Source organism: Diorhabda carinulata, chromosome 1 (genome assembly GCF_026250575.1).
Source record: "Diorhabda carinulata isolate Delta chromosome 1, icDioCari1.1, whole genome shotgun sequence".
Lineage (NCBI taxonomy): Eukaryota > Metazoa > Arthropoda > Insecta > Coleoptera > Chrysomelidae > Diorhabda > Diorhabda carinulata.
This window is the reverse complement of record NC_079460.1, coordinates 26,722,308-26,743,944: the sequence shown is the minus strand read 5'-3', so window position 1 is coordinate 26,743,944 and position 21,637 is coordinate 26,722,308. Positions and strand designations below refer to the sequence as shown.

At 29.8% G+C, this 21,637-nt stretch overlaps 1 protein-coding gene across 2 annotated transcripts in view; it reads left to right on the top strand.

Annotated features, from left to right (window-relative positions):
* LOC130890691 (arginine kinase 1) overlaps positions 1 to 19,884 on the top strand; it is a 41,259-nt gene extending 21,375 nt beyond the window's left edge. The window contains exons 1-5 of one of the 2 annotated variants that reach the window (XM_057794913.1): positions 11,459 to 11,536; positions 18,281 to 18,459; positions 18,530 to 18,841; positions 18,900 to 19,276; positions 19,333 to 19,884. In XM_057794913.1, the coding sequence (XP_057650896.1) occupies positions 11,484 to 11,536; positions 18,281 to 18,459; positions 18,530 to 18,841; positions 18,900 to 19,276; positions 19,333 to 19,545 (1,134 nt within the window). In that variant the 5' untranslated portion in view covers positions 11,459 to 11,483 and the 3' untranslated portion in view covers positions 19,546 to 19,884. Of the gene's footprint in view, positions 1 to 11,458; positions 11,537 to 18,280; positions 18,460 to 18,529; positions 18,842 to 18,899; positions 19,277 to 19,332 lie in introns of those variants that run through there. The other variant, XM_057794923.1, reaches the window with a different exon arrangement.
* Positions 19,885 to 21,637: the final 1,753 nt, after the last annotated feature.

Sequence of the window (21,637 nt, the reverse complement as noted above, 5' to 3'; positions counted from 1 at the left end):
AATACGTGACCTTCACAAACAGATGAGAAAACTGTTCCTCCGTTACAACAACCGAACATGAAAAGGGAGAAAGTCAAACATCTTGGTATACATTTGGATGCGGGACTTTCTTGGAGGAAACAGCTCGGGATTAGTTATTGTATAAGTTATTGGTATATAAGTTATTGGTATAAGTTATTGGTATAGAGTTATATGTTCAAGAAAAAGATTAATAAATACTATAAACAATCAAAGAACAAAACAGAAACTAAACATCAAAACATAACAAGTATCTACACTAAACGGCGGCATATATAAACAATTACATGTATTTCTTACTATATAATGACGTGTTCAACAATTTAATTTTATAATGCTCTTAGACTCATATATGTAATAATCTATGGACAGTTGGTATGGGAAAAAACGTCGCTACGTTACGGTGCCGACAATATTAATTTTCTCTCTCATTCGAGACACTTTATCTATACCGCGCATGCTTGAGAATGCACAGAACCGACCTCGGAGGATAGAGAAATCGTTGCCATTCTGTCTTCCTTATATATATATATATATATATATATATATATATATATATATATATATCACACTTTTGTCTCTTGGTATTTGTTGTTGAGCCAATTAAATTATTAGATGATATTTGAGGCATGCTCAGTAATTGAAATTATATACATCCACTGACACCTATTATTTCTAATTTCAATGAATCGAATTATGGTTTGCTGTTCCTTAAAGAAGAAAACTACTTTCCTGACCATTACCACAAAGAATATTGAATTACATCTCCTCCGAAGAACATGACGATGAATTCCCGAAATTCGTAACCCTAATGGCGAAATAGGGATTATGTTTTTCCGAGATGTAATCCAATATTCTTCGTGGTGATAGTCAGAACAGTAGTTGTTTTCTCCTTTGAGGAGAGGCAAACAATAATTTAGAATAGTTGAAATTCGAAGTAATAGGTGTCAATATATATTATTTTCTTTAATTAGTGAGCACATATACAGGGTGTTCCAAGACTTTCTAGTCATTTCTTCTTCTTGAGTTATAATGGTATTTTTGAAGAAGAAATTTTTGAATTAGATTTCAGAAATTTAATATATTCAATCAGTTGATTTTATTGGAAGCTTCTGTGATTATTTTGAAAGATAATTTTATGATCAATAAATATTGATTATTATCTTATCTTATATTACAGATATAATTCAATTAAAAAGTACCAGCAATTTCTTTGAAATACTTTTTGTAGACAATTCTCTGATTTTATAATTTTCCTGGTGAAAAAGTTAGTGAGAATATGTATAGAATTAAAAATCGATATTTACTGATAATTTTCATTCATGGTATTAGCGTTTATTTATACTGTTATGGAAATCTCCAAATTATAACTAAGAAGTGAGTTTATTTTTCACGATATTCAGTGTACCTTGGAATCAGTACCGATTGTCTTTCAATTATCAATTCTTATATAAGTACCTGACAAATAACTGATAATGTTATCAATTGTTTTAGTGTACTCCGCAATATATTCTAAAATTTATGAGTTATTTAGGTATCAATATTCAAGGTATTTTATAGACTTGAATAATGAATTGCGTAACACGCTTTTCTTTATCTGGCTAATTGATTTATGTTGAATTGTCATGGGTTTCAAGACTATATCAAAATAAAGCCATTGTTATAGTTATAGATATAGGAGGGATTTTTCAATAATAATAATCTTACCCGACTTATTGCTCTACACTTAGTATTAGGATGTTCACAACAAGTTAGTATAAAGAGTACCTGGTTGGCTCAAAGGGGTGATTCTGTCTCAATTTCAGTGGAACTTGGTACATTTCAGTATAGCTACCTAAGCTTTTGATATGTTCTCTCTGGGCTGACCTCTTCAGTGAGAGTATGTGGAAATAAAGAAAAGAGAAAGTGCAGAATAGAGAAATGCTCTGAAGATTAACATGTAGAACAATGTCGATAGAAGTATTCCTTGTGCTGGTTGGGCTCTCACCTTTCTGTCAGGATTAATTATTATACACAAACTAACTACGGATGTTAGATGTCTCTCACTACGTATCTTCTATTTATGAGAATGGGAAAATAGAGTTACTATAACCATTGTAATTCAGAGATATTTATGAATATTTATCAGCTACCTATTGAGAAACTATTGAAAACCCGAAAAGTTTCCAAAAACAACCTAGAAAATTTTTATTATCTTCTAAAACCTCTCGAATTCAAGTTCTTTGAACATTATGGCGATTCATCGCATTATATAGATTCATAAACAAATTTCTTGGCATTGTCCGATTTCATTTCATGAATTGTTCATTGTTTTAATCTGTATTATGACTATTACACAAAAAATTTTTTTAACTCAAAAATATCATTTGAATGATTTTAGTATGGGAAAATTATTGAGATTTATATTATCTCGATAATTGTGAATCGATGCTGACATTATTTTCATGCAATTCTATAACTGGATCAGAGAGAGTACAGTACATATTTCGTCTTCAAATCGAGATTTTAATTTTTAAACGCGGTTTAAATACGTATAATAATCCTATTGGACCAATATAATCAACGTCAGAATGGTGGGAATACTCAAAAGCTCTCTTCCACACAGCGCGCGGAAAATTTCAGTCGGTTCATACTTTCGTGAAGTGTATATCTAGCCGAAGGTCTTGACCTAAGCTCAATAAGGTAGACAAAATTTTTTGTACAAGTTTTCGCCCATGCTTTAAATTTGGTGTAAAGCATAAATGCTGTTAAAATCAATAACTATAGGTTTTAGTATAAAGCAAATTTTGCAACATTTTCGAGCCTCCGAAATAGCGCAAGTATCTTATTTTCAGAAGTTTAGTTTTAAACTATACTTAATAGTTTGTAGCTTGAACATTCAGTGTGAATTTACTAGTTTTATTTTGCAAAGGCAGAGTTTTGGCTATGTATTCCACCTGCTCTAAGTTTGATTGTCCTTTTAATGAAAATTTTTCGGAATTTAAATAGACATCTCAGTTATGTAACTTATAAATGACAGTAGTAAATTCTCCCTATTTCAATTATGAAATTGTTACATTATGAATAAAGGAAGCTGATTCATATTCCAACTTACTAAATGGTTAAAGTAGACAACTCATAAATTGTCTAATTGAGTTCCGAGAAATAGACACTTGGAGAGATTTTCAAACTGATGGATACAGAAATTGGATATTACTACTTTAAGAGATGCATTATTTTTTTGAATAAAAAATCCTCACCTACGTTTGACAAGTTTTGATAATGATTATCTTTACAAATTTTCAATAAAAAATATTGTGCGCTTGTTACATAATGTGAATGTAAATTTCATGTCACGTCGAAAATATAAAGTTTTCTAGGTATTATATTCTATTATGACTACCATCAATTTTATTTTGAACAGATTTAACTGTAGACAAACTGTTTACGGATATTTTTGAAATTAGCTTCTCAAAGATAGATATAGTTGTGTTCATAAAATGTTGCAACAATTGTTGTGTTTATACTGATCTAAATTAAGAAAACTCTCATTTTATACATTTCTGTCTTTTAAGTATATTATAATGGGCATATTCTGAAATATCTTCATAGCAAGACCAACAAAAAATTCTTTGTTCTTATTAATTTTTTTTCTTCTAATCCCTGGCGTGAAGTTTCTCGGAACATATTAATAGGAAGATTGTTATTCATATTTCTGATCCAACAACAAAAAAAAAGTATTTATGATCGAAACTTTCAATTTTTTCAAAATATTTTCAATAAAATGTGGAAAATTACACCTAGTTCATGATGAAAAATAATTCGCTTCTTCTTTGAGGGTGTCCGAATTTCTTTATGACAAATCAATGTTTGTGTAGGAGTTTACCGAATTACATGGCTCTAACGTCACTGTTATCACATGACTTGTAACTCTAAAGAAATTGGCAAACATTTACTTCTGCTGCGAACATATTTTGTTGGATTTGGCTTGTATTGAGAAACAGTTTTGTTTTGGATATATATGCATAGATTCGTCAACTGAGCAAATGTTATACACAGTCTTTGATGCACCTTTTCAAATTTTTCAATTTCAATGCACCAGTCGACCCCATACTTCTTTTGAGCAATGGTGACGTGAAGGATCCAACGAAAACATTTTTTTCCGGCCAAATAATAATGTAGAATCTTATTCATGCTAGTTATATGCCTCACTTTCACGGTATGTCACCTGACGATCTTTAATCAGTTCATGCATAGCATAGATGTTTTCAGACACAACTATGGTCTCCTTCATGGATTTCGTCTTGAACTGAACATCGGACGTATGAATTTATTAAACCAATTTGTTTGTAACGCCGTAGGATCGGGCTTCATTTCAATATAATTATCGAGGTCATTGATGCACTTTGTCAAAAGTTTTAAAAAAAGTTGCTGGGGTATATTTCATTTTTACTGCAATCAACATGAATCGCTCTCAAATGACCAAATGCGGGAGTTGCGGTTACGGTAAGAAATAAAAAGTTTGCTCCGAAAATGTAAGTGCCAATGAGAAAGAGTCAGTGCATCCAAAACTGAAAATTTAAATAACAACCCTCGTATTACTTCTACATACACCAGTCATACATCTTGTATATAATAATTGTAACCAAATATAGAATATATTATAAATTATAAAACAAAAAACTATGAAATGTCAAGATAAAGGATTCTGGCACAGTAATACACTAGATCTGTTTTTAGCTCTGATAAAAGAACTTGAATATAGCTGTCGTCTTTATTATTGGATCAGTCAAACTGAGTGTGATTGAAAAAAATATTAAGTCTATTACTACTAAGGAATTTATGATATAATTCCAATAAGTTCCTAGATCTTTGAAATAATCATAGGTTTAAATCGAATTTTATTATATCCATCAATATAGTGCCTTCCAAAGATAGGGTTCGAGGTAAAATTTTTTTCGGATATCTAAAATCTATGAATAGGTGGAGAGCTCAATCTGAAATACGAAAATAGGGTGGAAGGGAAGCACTAAAAAAATGAATTTATATATTTTTTCATCATTGCTCGTGACGCAGTGCGTTGTCTTTGTGAAAATGACCTTTTTTCGTTACTTTTAAGACGGTATAGTTTGGTTTTATAATCGGAACTGCTGGAAATAATACTGTACGTATCCCAAAATACGGACGTTATAACCTTGCCAGAGCTATGCTGTGCTTTTGGCCGCTTAGGACGGGGTTAACCGAATGCTGGCCACTGGGCTGAATGCATACTGATGTAAAATATTGAATATAAATTTGGTTGATTGTAACGTGTAGATACAAAAAATCTTTATATTTATACCAACCTTTCCTTTATAAAACTAATTATTCACCAAAACAGCAATTACGTACTTATGGCCAAATTGAGATTTTATCAGCCAATGTAGTTAACAAGTTTAAATCAATACTAAAATAAGAATGTTGCTTAAGGGTATTGAATACTGCAACAGTAAAATCTTTACGAAAACTAGTCATGTGAAGTATAAATTGAGTTATCCTGATTCATTCTATTCTGAAGTTCCAGCTTGTTATTGATTTAGCATTTCACGGTCATGGAAACTGTTACAAGTTGACCTGACATAGCAGTGATGTAACAAATTTACCTGGGTACATCATTTCTAAACGTACGTGTTTTTTCAATTCGTATTGATTCATTGTTATTTCAGGAAAACGGATAATATATAACATATTTATTCAACTCAAAATTATTTTATATCATAAAGTGAAATTATTTATCAATTACATTGTACTCCTATCTCGAATTGTATTCCCTCATAAGAGCCGTTTTCGACACCGCAGAATTGGAGTATCACATGGATAATAATAATATTTCTGCACGGCGGATTATTCGGCCAAGATAAATCAAACTAAAAAATGTCACGTAAATATCGATATGTGGACTAAATTATCGTTTTATGAAAAAACAGAAATCTATTTAAACCGATGTCAAACAGAAAAATGGTTGATATGGTTTTAAATAAATTAACAAATGTTTCGTAGCTGAGAAATATATATGATTATCAAAGCTACTTCTTTTGAAAAAATTATGCAATAGATTTATATAACTGAAATGTACAAGATTGCAATGCTTGGATAGAGTAAGAATACACACGTTAAGTTACGCATCCTGATAAATCATCTAATAATTACTGGAAAATAATCCCAGTTGAAGTAGTTTTGTAAGAAATTTATGGATAGAGTATATACATTAATATTCTAGCAGAAATCATTCTGTTTTTTGATCAATCTACAATTATGTTATTTTATGAGGTGAATAAAAAAATTGTCGATATTGGACGGATGAGAATCAGAATGGTTTTAGAAAAAATAATTGGACAGAATTGAAAGAAATTAAGTTAAAAGACCAGCATTATTTGACGAAACTTTCAATGGAGTACAATGTTTGGAATTCTTGCAAGAAGAATTAGTGATGCTCAAGTAATTTCTTCAATTTTTATTTTTTGCATCATCTTTCTTTGCAAGTATCCGACTCTTCTCTCCTTTTATTATATCGATGTGTTGAATACATACATTTTTTTCAAGTACGTGATTTCATTGAATTTTTATTCAATTGCTTGATTACGGAATTTTTGATTTGGCACCTATATCTATAATTTGGAAAATCTTAGAGATTTAAAATCTTCTCACAAGGGTTATCGCATGAGAATTAAAATTTATTCAATTCCATTTTTCAATTTATAAATCAAGTTTTCAATTTATCTTAAAAATAATAATGTAACAGAATTTAAAAGATCGAGAAACTTGGAATATATGAAAAATAAATATATTTTCAAATATCTTATTGAATTGCTTATTTTGAAATTAATAGAATTATGTAAAAGTTTTGTTGCTAGGTTTGTAATTTGATCTTTTATTATTACGAATGTAATCTACTAAGATACATCTTATCACTTAATTGAACCTTTATCGCTTTGAATCGACAAATTGAAATGGAGATGAGTATCTGATAATATTGAATTATGGGTGTGATATTATATCATTTTCAATATTTAACTACTTCATACAAGTTGAAGGTGTGCATATTTGAAGCTCTCCAGGCTATCACAAATTTAGGTAAATTTATTTTTATTATCTCATAATTTTATTTAATGAATTATTATCAAACCAAACTCTATGTTAATTTGAATCCATTCCTTTTTGTCGTTTACCTATTTACTCCAATTTTCTTCCTCCATACCTCTACTTTTTAGAATTCTATCAATACTCTTCCTCTTTGTCTTTCCATTGATTTTTTCAACAGCCCTTCTACAGTACCTACCATCCATTTTTTTTCTATTTCTTTACTGGACTATTTAATTTCTCTCACTCTCATCATCGTTACGTAGTCTGTCTCTCCTGGTGGCACCTAAAATAATTTGAGGATATTAATTGTCTTCAGTTTTTCTTTTGTTCATGTTTTTTTGTATCCGGCTGTCCCTTCCTCTGATTATATCGGTACGCAGATTGTGTAAATTGTGATAGTATATAAATCCGTAGTTTGTTCATTTGTGTTTTTACTTTTGAACTATTTTCATTCTCATTTCACATGAGTTTTAAATTTTTGCTCTGCATATAAAGTTCCAGATTCAATTCTTAGCCATTTTCTATGTTCGTTGAATATTTTCTTCCCCTAATTAGTTTACGTTTTTCTCTCTACATATCCAGATTCTTTAGGACCTCAATTTTCGCTTCCTACATGCAATTTTATAACTCTTTCTTCCATGATACTTATGCAGACTACTATTTTTGCAACCTATCCAACACATTTCTTGACCTTCATTATACAGTTTTGTTTGAAACTTTATCCTAGTTAACAACGTTATCGTTATTCCATTGTTTTCATGTCATGATGATCAAAAACACAACCTTAAAGTAATTTTATTCTTATGCACTTTATTAATAAAAAAAATGTACAGATATTTGAGAATCCAAGTAAACCAGCAGAGACAAACTATATATGTATGAGATATAAATATAAATAACTGTAAACGCTTTGATAATTAAAAAGACTATAAATAAATAAATCTTTAGTAAGCTACAAATGATACAAAACTTATTTAAACTTATTTTATCACTTTCTTATAGCTCTTTAGACCTACTGCGCTGAATTATATCCTCTATAGATAGATATTAGGAATAGAGAATAGTGTTCTGGGGCTTCAAATTCAACTATAATTCTAATTTAGAAGAAAATTAATAAAGCAATTTTTTCCTTCTCTTTTTTCTTCATCCTCTTTTTGCTCAGTATACGGCATCAGAAACTCTTCATAAATATAAATTTATTCTATCCAACGTTTCTAATTTCACATACATGTAAAATGTAGACACCCACATTTTTTTGTTATTGCAAGGAATTCAGATTTGAATTTTCACGTAGTCGTACAGGATTGTGTAACTCATAAACTAAAATTAAAAATTTATATTTTATATTTTATAATTCCCTTTCCATACTACGAATCAACCAATTATTGATTATTTGCTGAGCGGCAGAGGAATCGAAAATAATTATTAGAAAAATATGTTCAGAAAATTATTTTGACTCAAATTCTATTTTCATGATAAAATTCACATTTTAATTTAACCATACCCATGATTAAATATAATTTTTTCTCAAAAAATTTCACATATTAGAAATTACCATGCAGTATATTTTTTATTATTATGACTTTATTTTAATGTTAGCTAGAATTTCGTTATATACCTGTATACTAGAGGTAAAGCAGGTATATTAAGTCGAAATGCTAAATATTCAGGAGAGCAATTTAAAGATTTTCTACAGCTCAATAACAATGCAAGGTAGAATATCGATTCCTAAATTTGTGTCAAGAAATTAATTTTTGTAGAACGAGAATTTTTTTTGTGAAGAAAACTGAACTTAAAAGTTTTTTTTTAGAAAAAAAAGTCATTAAGCCAAGTCCATCAGCATTGAAATTAAACTTAACAATTGAAATTGACAAGTCCTGAAGCATATTTTTTTATCGTTTTTATTCGAAAGTGATTATTTTCTATTATTATTTTATACACTAATATATAAACTAAGATGCATGAAACGAACTGTCGAAAAATGGGAAAAATATTGTCAACACAAAACTATTCATTAAACATAAAAAATCAATCAAAAATAAAAAAGCATTTCAAAATACAATAAATTTAGGTATTATGCAAGATAACATTTTTGTAGATGACTATATTTTTTTATAGAAATCAGCAAGGTGTCATTGTATCTTGTGTTTAAGGTTTGAAAAATAGTTTGAGTATTTCGTTTGTTCTAAAGATAATTCACTGAACTGTCTTCTCTGACTTGAAATTGAACTATTATTGATATAAGTAATCTTCAAGTTCATTGAATTTCTTTTTCACAACAAAAGGTGCAGTATGACTCTCTCCCAATTTTTTAGAGTTCTTGAGCCTCTCTACTTCCATATTGACTACTGTAAACTGATTTCTGACACTGCATAATCCCCCCACCTGCCGCAAATCCTAAGGTGTGACTATGAGTGACTGAGGAATTTATCTTCGTTTTCGTTCAATTACCGAATGATCGGCTTCAAAGTGTATGCATCTCTTTGCCAGAAACTTGATTAATCACTTTCAGATTTGGTTTTAATTCGAATATCCAAATATTACACATTATAATTTGAGTTGCAGTTTTGGGAAGAGCAGTTATCTGACCAAGTTATAAGTTGCTCAATTTTGTCAGTAACAGGAGTTCAAGTGTAGATATATCTACATATATACTTAATAATCTTACTCACTAGTCTCTTCACGGACTTACATAATTCAAAGCAAACCTATTCTGGCAAAAATAAATTAAAGTGTGATTTTTGTTTAATGACTTTACATAAGAAACTTAATTTGAACTGAACAAAGTTTGCCCCTGGCTTAACTTTGTAATATGTAATTGCATCCACAACTATTTCCATAGTTTTGTACTACTATGAGCCAATGGGGGATTATTCCAATATTTTCTTTCAAATTCATTTATATTCTAATTATAATATATCACTAACTTATATTCAATATATAAAAATATTGATTTGCAAGACGCACTAAATATTTGATTAAAAAGAGAAACATGAAATAATTTGTACATAGAAATAATAAAACAAAGTTTGTCATGAAAGTAGGTATGGGGCTAGAAAAATCTGAACAAATTTTTCGATATATCTAACGCGGAGTCATATTTGTCCAGTTGTATTGGGCAGTTTATAAATTTTTATTTTCAATCGATTAACTTTAAAAATGGGTAACATAACCAATGATATAATGGTTTATCGTGAATTTGTTTCTCAACAGACTTGTCTGCGATCTTGTTTTTAATCTCGGTAACGTAAACTAGAATTAATTCTGTCAAAGATGATAAAAAACACATAATATCTCTACAACAAAATTTGTTGCCTTTTTTATAGAAAAGTTTTCTAGTGCAGTGTAATATACATCATCTCACGATCTTGTCTTTAACTCGGATTTAACTGGCAGCTTTCTTTTCTTAAATTTGTTTGCCTTTTTGTAGAATCAACTATTTTAGTAGTTGTATACTAAATTATATTCACTGTCTAACAATCGTGCTTTCATTTCGACTCCCTAAATATAGTTGATTTTATCTAATATGCCACGTTTATAAATCAGTTTTCTCTGCCAAAGTTTTTCCCTTTTTGCAGAAAAAAACGTTTCAATGTTCAATAGTACAGATTGTTCTATTAATTTTCAAATTTTAATAACATCCTCATTTTGATAATGTGAATGATTATTGAATTAAATGTGGAATAGGATGAAACTCATAGTGCCCGAATAAGGTTTTTCTCATGAACATTTAAATTTGTTCTCAATTGAAACCTCTCTTATTTTCTCAAATCAGGAATTAAAGAGAAAATTGAATACTATTATTCATGAGACGTTTTGATAAATGTATACATTATATATATTATATACATAATAATATGGATTTATGTAATTTGATTTTAAAAGTTCATTTAACACCTTGTTATACATATAGGTAAGTTGGCTTAAGCTACCCATAACCCATTTCAATGTACAATTCAAGTAATGTATTGAAATTTCTAAAATCGAGATTCTTCAAATGTATTCTCGCGGAAAGGCCGGCAGATGTGCTAGTGAGTCATAAGAGTTAGAGACACGTTCAAAATGAGTCGAATATCGATTATGGCGTGAAAACTGCGCCCCTGTACCAGAAAATTGAGCACTCGAGTAGCGGCGCGGTAGCAAGATAGTCAGTAGGTGGAGTGTCATTAGACCAGGAAGTCGGGAATAGAGTATAGGTTTGTGAAGACGCCACGAGGGATAATAGAAGACAAGAAAGGCTATACAGTAGGTCTAAAGAACAAGCGGCAGGGCGTCACCTAAAACACTCATGCCGAAAAGTCCCTCCAATCACTCAAACGTACTGTTAAAGTGTTTTTTCATTTAGCTAGATACTAGATTCAAAGATGGGTGGTTGTGCATCCAAGGAAAGTAAAAAAGAAAAACAGGACGATACCGGGTTTGTACAAAATACATATCCTGTTGATGTCAATATGCATGGGTTAATAGCACGATAATGGGTGAGCCTGGAATGTGTCGACCGCTTTTTGTGAATGTAAATGTCTACTATCAGCTCAAAAGTACGCAATATTTTATTATTTTCACTCTATAATTGGCTCGATACACTTATCATATTTGCCGGAATTTTTGCACATGTGAAATACTAATCAGTTATAAACAAGTCCAAGGGGTTTTTAACGCTCTGTCTACTATACTTTATAGCGAAAAGGTGTTTCACTTTCAAATACAATCACACAATCTACATACACCTTTATAATATTATACAAATAGCTTTGCTTATTACATGTGCATGTTTATTTCACTTATTTAAGCGGAACCTTCACTTTTTGTTTTTGTTTGTGATTTTCATACTGTTACTTTGTTATTGTTCCTTTTCAATAACTCAATTTTAAAGAAAATATCGTTTTTCTTTTTAATGTGGATATATTTACTTGCTGAAATCCAATTAATAAAAGAAACAACTAATCCTTGGATAGTTGTCGACTGAAAAAAATATACAAAACCAATACTTTCCAAATTTATGGAAAATTATAATGCTTTGACATATTTTTGTTCAAATATTTTCCGAAAATCTAATTGTATCTTGATAACTAGCAATCGTTATATTTCCTTCGAATTATGGCTCAACTTGTTGTACACAAAGTTATTTATTAGAAATACTTATAATCAACGTTATCAATGATAGGTGAAAAACTCTATTACGATATAGTAGTTCTGGTATTGAATATATAAAATTATGTGTAGATCTTAGAACATACAAAAAATATAATTTATAATTATATTATAAATAATTTATAATATATTATATAATAATTTATAATTATATTTTTGATGGTTTGCTTACGAAAATGAAGCCAAAGCAAACTTTAGTATTTTTAAATTTAAAAATATTCATTATAGGGATGATTGTTTACTGCTCTCCAAAAAATGAGTTTGGAAATAGAAGACAAATATTCGATTCTTATTACAAAAATATTGTTGATGTCATACTATATGGAATCAAAAGTATCATTGAAACACAATGATATAGAAAACCAACTAGATCTCCAAGATAATTCATATTTTTCAAAAAGATCAGTGTGGCTGATGAGGCTGTCAAACAATCTGATACCGAATTTAGATACAGCTCTATTGAAAAATTCAAAACTGCATTAAGAGGAAATAATTATCTCGAAAAAATAATGAGTTACATATTCAAGAAAAGGAAAAACAGATACTATAATCAATTAAAAAACAAAAGATAAAGTAAAAATCAATATAAAATCTAAAATCTTAACCAACAAAAAAAGAAAGAATGCTATATTTTTGTAATTATTGTAACACTGTTTACATAGACAGATATTCTATTAACTGACTTTCATGTTAACAATAAATAATTTGAATGGATAATTGTTTTTTACGTATAAAAAAATTTGAAATATGCCATTTGGGAATAGAAAACCTTTGTATAGATAGAAAAAATTGTATTGGGTACGATTTTCATATGGTAGATGGTATATCAATATAAATAATATCAATAATAATATTCTAAGTAATTTAAATGTGTAGATACATACAGCACATTTTTGAATAATATTGGTTCTCTTTTTTCTGTACCTATGAACTGAACTAGCATCAACTAACAATGAAATCACAAAACTATTAAACTATAAAAAATCTTAAAACAATAGAATAAAATTTGTTCCTTTGATTCCAAATGGGTTTTCAATATTCAATGTGTCAGATGTGTTTATATTTTTATTATATTTTTCCAGTGAATTAGATCTAAAATTACGATAATTTATTCATTTGATGACCAATAGAAAACAGATATATGATTCAGAAAATTGATTATAGACCTCCGAATTGTAATTTCTTACCAATTTTTTCGCACTTTATCAAAATATAATTTGACATTGACAACTTGCGTGAATATATCAATCAATAGATTACCTACCTTATGAAGATGTACAAGATTATTCTTAACAACTCTCAAATTATTTAAATGAATATATATTAGTATAAGTCATAAATAGCATAATACATTAACAAAATATTCAACACCCAAACTAACTAAATAAAAGAAGTAATACTATATATCAAGTTGCTTGTAATAATTGTAAAGCTATGTACATATACAGACATCTCAGTATTTATAAAATGGAATAATAAGTCATCAATATTATAAAAAAGTAAAAATACATTAATAACCATGAGATATAAAAAAACAAACATTTAATCATAAAAATTGAAAAATTCTTGAAATTGAGGCAAATACAAGAAAAATAAATTTCAGTAATGAATGAATTTTTCATAAAATGGGGAAATTTCTTCTTTTTATATAAACATCTTACAGTGCAGTGGCAAAAGTTTTTTATTTATGGTATTCGGGTTACTCGTATCAGGTGTATTTGCCACTTCCATTCAATTTATTATGCTTCTCGCTCATTTTGCTTGGGTGTAAACAAGAAAACGACAGTTTAGACATCCATGGTAATCCAAGTTGTTCACTTTTTATAGAAAGATAATAAATTCTCAACATATAAGACGGGTGTTTCAAAGTTTCAAAGCAATTGCATTATGATTCCATTTTAATTTAAACATATGGTAACATATTAGAGAATGTAGAAATTTCGGATTTAGCCTCTAGAAAATTAATCACTTTATACTATTATTATTGAATAATTTAAATCAAAATATCAAAAAAGTACAATATTTATACCAAACTGAACCAAAATGATTCAACACAACGTTGAAAAATATCTCTGGAGCTGTTGGAAATAGAAGCCGGTCCCATACTGTTTCGTATACATCGAGCCACTTCGGAACTTCTTATATTGTTCCTTTTTTGTTGTTATAGCTTTAGTTGTTCATTGAATGCAAATAAATTAAAATTTTAGAATATGGAGGAGTCGCCACAGTTGAAATAATGGCGAAGGAGTTTTCTTATTACTGGTTATTAATTTTCTGTTTCTGTTACTGATACTGCGTTAAAATCTCTACGTCCCATTATTGTCTTATTTAATGTAGTACAATGTTGTTGATTTAATGTGCCTAGGTGTTATTAATGCCTCTGTTTTCTAGTCAGCTGTCATTATAGTTCTCAGATACTTACTGCTGTTTCTGGATTTCTTACTATAAATACGAGTATATAATCCTATTTCATTTGTATATTCTGAATATTGACTGTTTTTCTTCCAATTTATATTCTATTAAGTTCCTCCTAAATTGTAGTGTATAGCTTATAGCTCGTTTGTGCTAGGCTTCATAATGTTTTTTGATAAATTGGTGTCATTAAGTTATTATAAAATCTTCAAATAAATGAAAATTTTCTAAAAAATGTGATGTTATCTGATAGAAAAACCTGTATTTATAATGTTTCATAATCACCCTCATTCGAACTTCGTAATTTATCTACTTGAAGACTTGTACCTACTTTATTTATCACTTTTAGAAGTACTATATATACTATACTATATATGCAATGTAATATATACATTTTTTATAATTTGTTCGCAATTTTTAGCGGGCGCGGTACACTTGTATTTAATTTTCTTGCTTTGCACGAAATGAAATAATGATGTCAGCTATATCTGTTCATTATAAAAATATCGATGTCTTCAGAAACATCTAACGACCTAACTAGCATGACAATTGAATATTTTTTAATACGCTAAATAAATCACCAAGGCTGTAAAATCATTTTTGAACAAATTGATGTATTACTATATGTAGCTTTAGAATGTGAACATCCCTGAACTGATTTTCTTGGATTTGCTTCTTGCATCAAAGTCGTTTAAGGGCACAGTACTTACATAGAATGATTACGAGTTGTGTGAGATGTGTAAGTTTCTGAAATTGCACTGTTTCTGATAATTCTTTTTCGGATGGTACTTAGGTCATCTAAAATTTAATATATAAATTCCTCGTATTAAAATGAAATGGCTACCAAATTCTATTGGGCCAGTCTTGAGCGTCTCTGATCAAGACGTCGATCTACTGGTTGAATTTTTCTATTCACTTGACCATCGTTTGAGAATTGCTCAAGCGCATTGTATAGTAAATATTTGGGTGTTAAGAATTTAACTTTGCAAAGACAGTTGGAATTGTAGTACAATTCATGTTTCAATACAAATTTAGTTTGCGGAACGATTACCTTCGACTGTTTCTACTCTGGTTAGGTATAGGACACAAACTGTACAGGTCTTAATTAAGAAACTTTTATCAAACTTTAAAAAATTGGAATATTGTTTATTTTTAGTTTTATGATCATTCCCTTGTTTGCAAATAATACTCAAATTTATACAGAGTATCCCGTATTAGAACCGACATAAAGCAGAAACGTATAGAGGAGCCTAATATATAACTGGGGTCGTTATAAAAATCAGCTCAGCAGAACCGAGCTTACAGTCATTTTTTCATAATAAGGTTTCCACTCTCCCCCGCCTTTTATTTGAAAAGATAGTCTAAATTTTATGGAATGAAAAATGCGCAGAATTTGTTGAAGAATTCGATTATCGTATCTAAAGTGCCACTTGATTGGGTAAATTTCAAAAAATTCTGTTTTCTTAAATTTATATTCTCAAATACGCTGATCGCACTCTAGTAGCTGATCTAAAATTCTGAAAATGATTTCCATGTGTCTCTGGAGGCCTCTTTTGTTTAAATTTTCTTTTTCCTGAAGCTGTAATATGATTTGTTCCTGAGATATGGACCACGGCCGGTTTTACTTGCCCATCCGGTACTTTAATTATTTCTAACAACATTCCAAGGTCGACAATTTAACATGACCTAAATGAAGTGGAACTCACAATGTTTCATGTAATAATCATCTTGTTAACATTTAATATTTAGTTCATAGTAACAAATGATTAATTATCACAAATTGAAACAATAAGTGTTTTTAACAATAAATGAAGATCAGAAAAATGAATTTATTAATTCCTATTCGTATTAGCCTTTTAGTCAGGAACGGTTTTCGTAACATTATTTATCGTTTTTTTTTATATAATCTATATTGTTTTAAAGCAATAAGCTTCGAAGAAAATTGAATAAAACAGCAATAGACGTCTAACTTCGAATTAGATTTGTGATATCTTATGACAAAGTACTCAGACACTGATACAGGACAGCAAAAGGCTGAACAATGATCCTCCTGTAATCCTCATCGTTCAGAAGCTCTAATCTGAACTGAAGACAATAGTCGGAGCTGCTACTTCGTTTGTGTAAGAATCCAAACACTACCTTTGTTTTCGAAATGGAACAAAATTAGGTGATATGGAAAGTTTATTGGTGGTACTTCGGATCTATTTATATGAAAAATATATTTATTGAAGAAAAGGAAACAACTGTCATTGTACTGATGTATAAAAAATATTTTGAGTATTTTCGATAGATGTGTGAAGATAAATAAAGATAAAAGTATAATTGACCGTGCAAGAAATAAATATTATCTCATTGCCAATAAGCAACAAAGCGATTAGGCTTAAGCTCTTTGGTAGTTATGGCAAAAAACCAGTTGAACTCGGAAATGTTATCGCTTGAAATCGAAGAGCGAATTGGTTTCAAAAACATTTTAAATCGATTACGGCACCTTTTTGCTAGTCAATATTTTATATAGTTCAAACTAAAATATTTTTATAGTCAAATAGTTTGGCCTAATATCCTCATTTATAAATCAATAACAAAAACAACAAAGTATTACGTAAAAAGCTCTTGAAAAGTATAACAAACATCATTTATATCAAAAGTGTCATTTTTTTGGCCAATCACTTTGGTTTAGTTCCTTAAGGTTAGGTTATTTTTATAACTATTCTCCAAGTTGTGGCCAAATTTTATTAGATATTGAAATATTTAAATAAGCATGTTTCCAATCTGTTACACAGCAATTCAATAGGTTTAAAAAAAACTTTTTGATTTCTACAATTAAATAATTTTATGTTTATAAAAATAACCAAAATCAGAGAAAAAAATATATGCATAGAAAAAGTAATTAGTATTATTGAAAATTAGTATCACATCCGAGATAATAATTCGAATTTGATCGAAGAAAAAATGTTAAAATTTGTACACTGGTAAAAGATGAATGGTCATATTGTTATTATAGCCTGCTCTAAAGATCATGATGTTGCCAACAAATCTATACTTTCTCCTTCTAGATGTAACAGTTCTTATTCTCACTGAATATATTTCCAAAAAAAATGTGTATATTTGTTGCGAATAATAATAATAATATTAATGCAGTATTGTTCTTAAGATGTGTAAGATTTGTTATTGCAAAACGCTTTGGTCTCGGGGTTTCAGGGTTAAATGTTCTGAAAAGTAGCTCAGTAAATATGATTATATACATAGATTATATATTCTCAAACACACTTATAATCATTTTAGAAAATGAATTTCAATTCATAACTGTATTCACTGATCTACGAAAAGAATTCTCAAGTAAATACAAAAAAATCTTAAGCCCCCATTGAAGCTATTTTCATTTCTATAAATTATGATGACACGATAGACGGTTCAAAGATTTTTAAAACTTTATATTCTATGTGGATCAATCAATAGTTTAATTTAAACTGTAATTAACAATTCTACTAAATTATATTCCAATAAGTGAAAAATAGGCTAAATAAGTATTTTCAAAAATTGTATTTACTGAATTCTGTTATATGAACAAATTAATATAAAAGTATGGATTTTTTTACAGAAAAGCCATCATGGTTGACGCCGCAGTTTTGGAAAAACTTGAAAGTGGATTCGCTAAACTCAAGGAATCTAACTCAAAATCCCTCTTGAAAAAACATCTAACCCAAGACATTTTTGACAATCTCAAGACTAAAAAGACTCCCTCATTCGGTTCCACACTTCTTGATGTCATTCAATCCGGTATGTTGTATATTATTATTCTATATAAGAATGTTTCTGAGAACAAGAACTTACGAATTTGAATTTGTAGGCCTGGAAAACCATGATTCTGGAGTAGGTATTTACGCCCCCGATGCTGAAGCTTACACCGTTTTTGCTGACCTCTTTGACCCCATCATCGAAGACTACCATGGTGGATTCAAAAAGACCGACAAGCATCCTCCCAAGAACTGGGGTGATGTAAGCGTTTTTGGTGATCTCGATCCTACTGGCGAATATGTAGTATCCACCCGTGTCAGATGCGGACGCTCCATGGAAGGATACCCATTCAACCCATGTTTAACTGAAGAACAATACAAAGAAATGGAACAAAAAGTTTCCAGTACTCTTTCTGGACTTGAAGGTAACTTTTGATAGTTTTTCAGAATGCCCATTACTTGAGTTACTTAATAATTTCTCAGGTGAGTTGAAAGGTACCTTCTACCCATTGACTGGCATGAGTAAAGAAGTTCAACAAAAACTCATCGATGATCACTTCTTGTTCAAAGAAGGTGATCGTTTCTTGCAAGCTGCTAACGCTTGCAGATTTTGGCCTTCTGGACGTGGTATCTACCACAATGATGCCAAAACATTCTTAGTTTGGTGCAACGAAGAAGATCACCTTCGTATTATCTCAATGCAAATGGGAGGAGACTTGGGAACTGTTTATAGACGTCTCGTAACTGCGGTAAATGATATTGAAAAGAGAATTCCTTTCTCTCACAATGACAGGCTTGGTTTCCTCACTTTCTGCCCAACTAACTTGGGAACAACTGTTCGCGCTTCTGTCCATATCAAGGTACATATTCTTCTTTCTTCTTATTCTTCCTTCAATTAAGTTTTGAACCGTTATAGGTACCAAAATTGGCCGCTAACAAAACCAAGCTTGAAGAACTTGCTTCAAAATACAACCTCCAAGTTCGTGGTACCCGTGGTGAACACACAGAAGCTGAGGGAGGTGTCTACGATATCTCAAACAAGAGACGTATGGGTCTTACAGAATTTGATGCCGTCAAAGAAATGTACGACGGTATCCAAGAAATCATTAAAATTGAGAAAGAATTGTAGACTTCCTAACGATTCGTGATTTCAAAATAATTGTAAGCAATGATATATATATATATATATATATATATATATATATATATATATATATATATCGTTGTCCAGTTGTATTTTCTAAAGTATCTCGTTTGCCAAAGGTGTCATCAGAGATTGCTTTTAAAATGCTCTATTAAGTTTTTGAAATATTAAGATATTGATATATCTAAAACAGCTTCATTCTAGTCGTCGATACTTTTTTAAATAGATTATTTGGTAATAAAAATGTCAAACAGTGAATTTTCTCCTTATTTTTCATAATTTATTTTTATTTTGACTCTGAAAATATAAGTATTATTTTAAAAATTGAATATGTTTCATATTATACCTTCTTCATCTTGTAGAGAGAAATCATTTTCGATATGATCCCAAATTTCTTATTAATAAATAATACTTGATAAAGTTATTATATACACTAGATATAGAAAATTGATTAGACTTGATAAAAACCACTATTTAAAAAGTCCCTATAATATATGTTATATATGTAAAAGACAATCAATCAACACAATTACAGTTGCTTCTGGAAGATTTTTTCAGAATAATCTGGAATTGTGGGACTACATCGATCTGAAGTATTCACAGAGGAAATAGAACTACCTGAAGACAATCCCAATGTCTCATTCAATAATCTCTCTTTTTGAATTTAAATTTTAGCTGTTTCTATTTTTGCAAACCTGATCATTTGTTAATTTTCATTTGTCCTTCCGAGGGTTTCCAGAGTAACTATTTTAACAAACTCAAATTTTAAATAGAACATTTTGGTTTGAATGTATCAGAAAGGTGAGCACAAATATTTATAATGAAGTATACTGAAAAACGTGTACCTTTACATCAATGCTATTCATTGACAATTTAAAAGCTTATCTACCTTCTAAATTAGTCCTTCAACCTTACGATAAAAAGAAAACTTGAAAAAATATAGACAATATTGTCGAAAAACAATTTTTATAGCGCGAGCTATCAATGAAATCTCAAGTAAGTAAACATTTCTGATCTACTTGTGACATGCCACGCAGTGTTATAGTGCCTTTCGGGAGGATAACATAGAGTTAAATGGGAATAAGCAATCCTGTGCGTATGGGATCGTTGCTCTACACATGCCTTTCAACAGCAAATCCATTATCACGTCGCTTTTCACAGCTATGGCTATGGCGAGTAGCTTTCAGAGCGGCTTTGTACCATTATTTTGGATACATCAAATCGTTATAATGCTTAGAACAAGATTTATTAATGGTTCATATATCTAAAACTGAACAACCAACAACAACCAATAAGGTCACAAGTTTTATCAGCAGATCTGATGATTTTAGAGATAGAGATGCAGAAATACCTTCACAATCAAAAGAAATATATAGAAGACAATATGGATCATGTTCTGTAATAGTATGTTAATCTACAAGGAAACAACTTTACAGAAAAGCGGTACTAAGATTTTGTCTGAAATGAGGACTACAGAAAATTTAGTTTTGAAGCCAGCATATATTTTTTGATCTGATTTTATCACTTAACACATAATAAATAAATACAAAATAAAGCTTCTTGTGTTAAGTCAGATAATACATTTTTGCTAAATTGAATATTTGTTTCAACCCAAGTTAAAGAATATACTGAATGAATCAATACTTTATAAAAAAATATATTATTCTGAATGCGCTCATTCAATACACAAGATTGGTTAATAGTGATATAAAATAAAAATCTTTTTCTTGAATACCGCAACGCTTTTATAACAAAACGAAAACAAAGAGGAAAATTTGTCTAAATTATCTATGGGGACAAGTACTTCTAAACCCAATCCTCGATTTTTTCTTTGGACAGCACCTGTTTTCCTCTTTTTATTATAACAAGTACCGAGTAAAAACAAAAAAAATATTCGATGCAATTGATTCTTTCATGAGAATCCGCCGATATGAATCAAGTTAGAATAATTTCTTAGTAAACCTCATCATCTAGAAACGAGGGCGGACACTGCAACTACTAAGCGGACTCTTAGAACGACCGAGATGAAGACATTACGCTCAATCACAGGGAAAACACTAAGAGACAGAATAAGGAG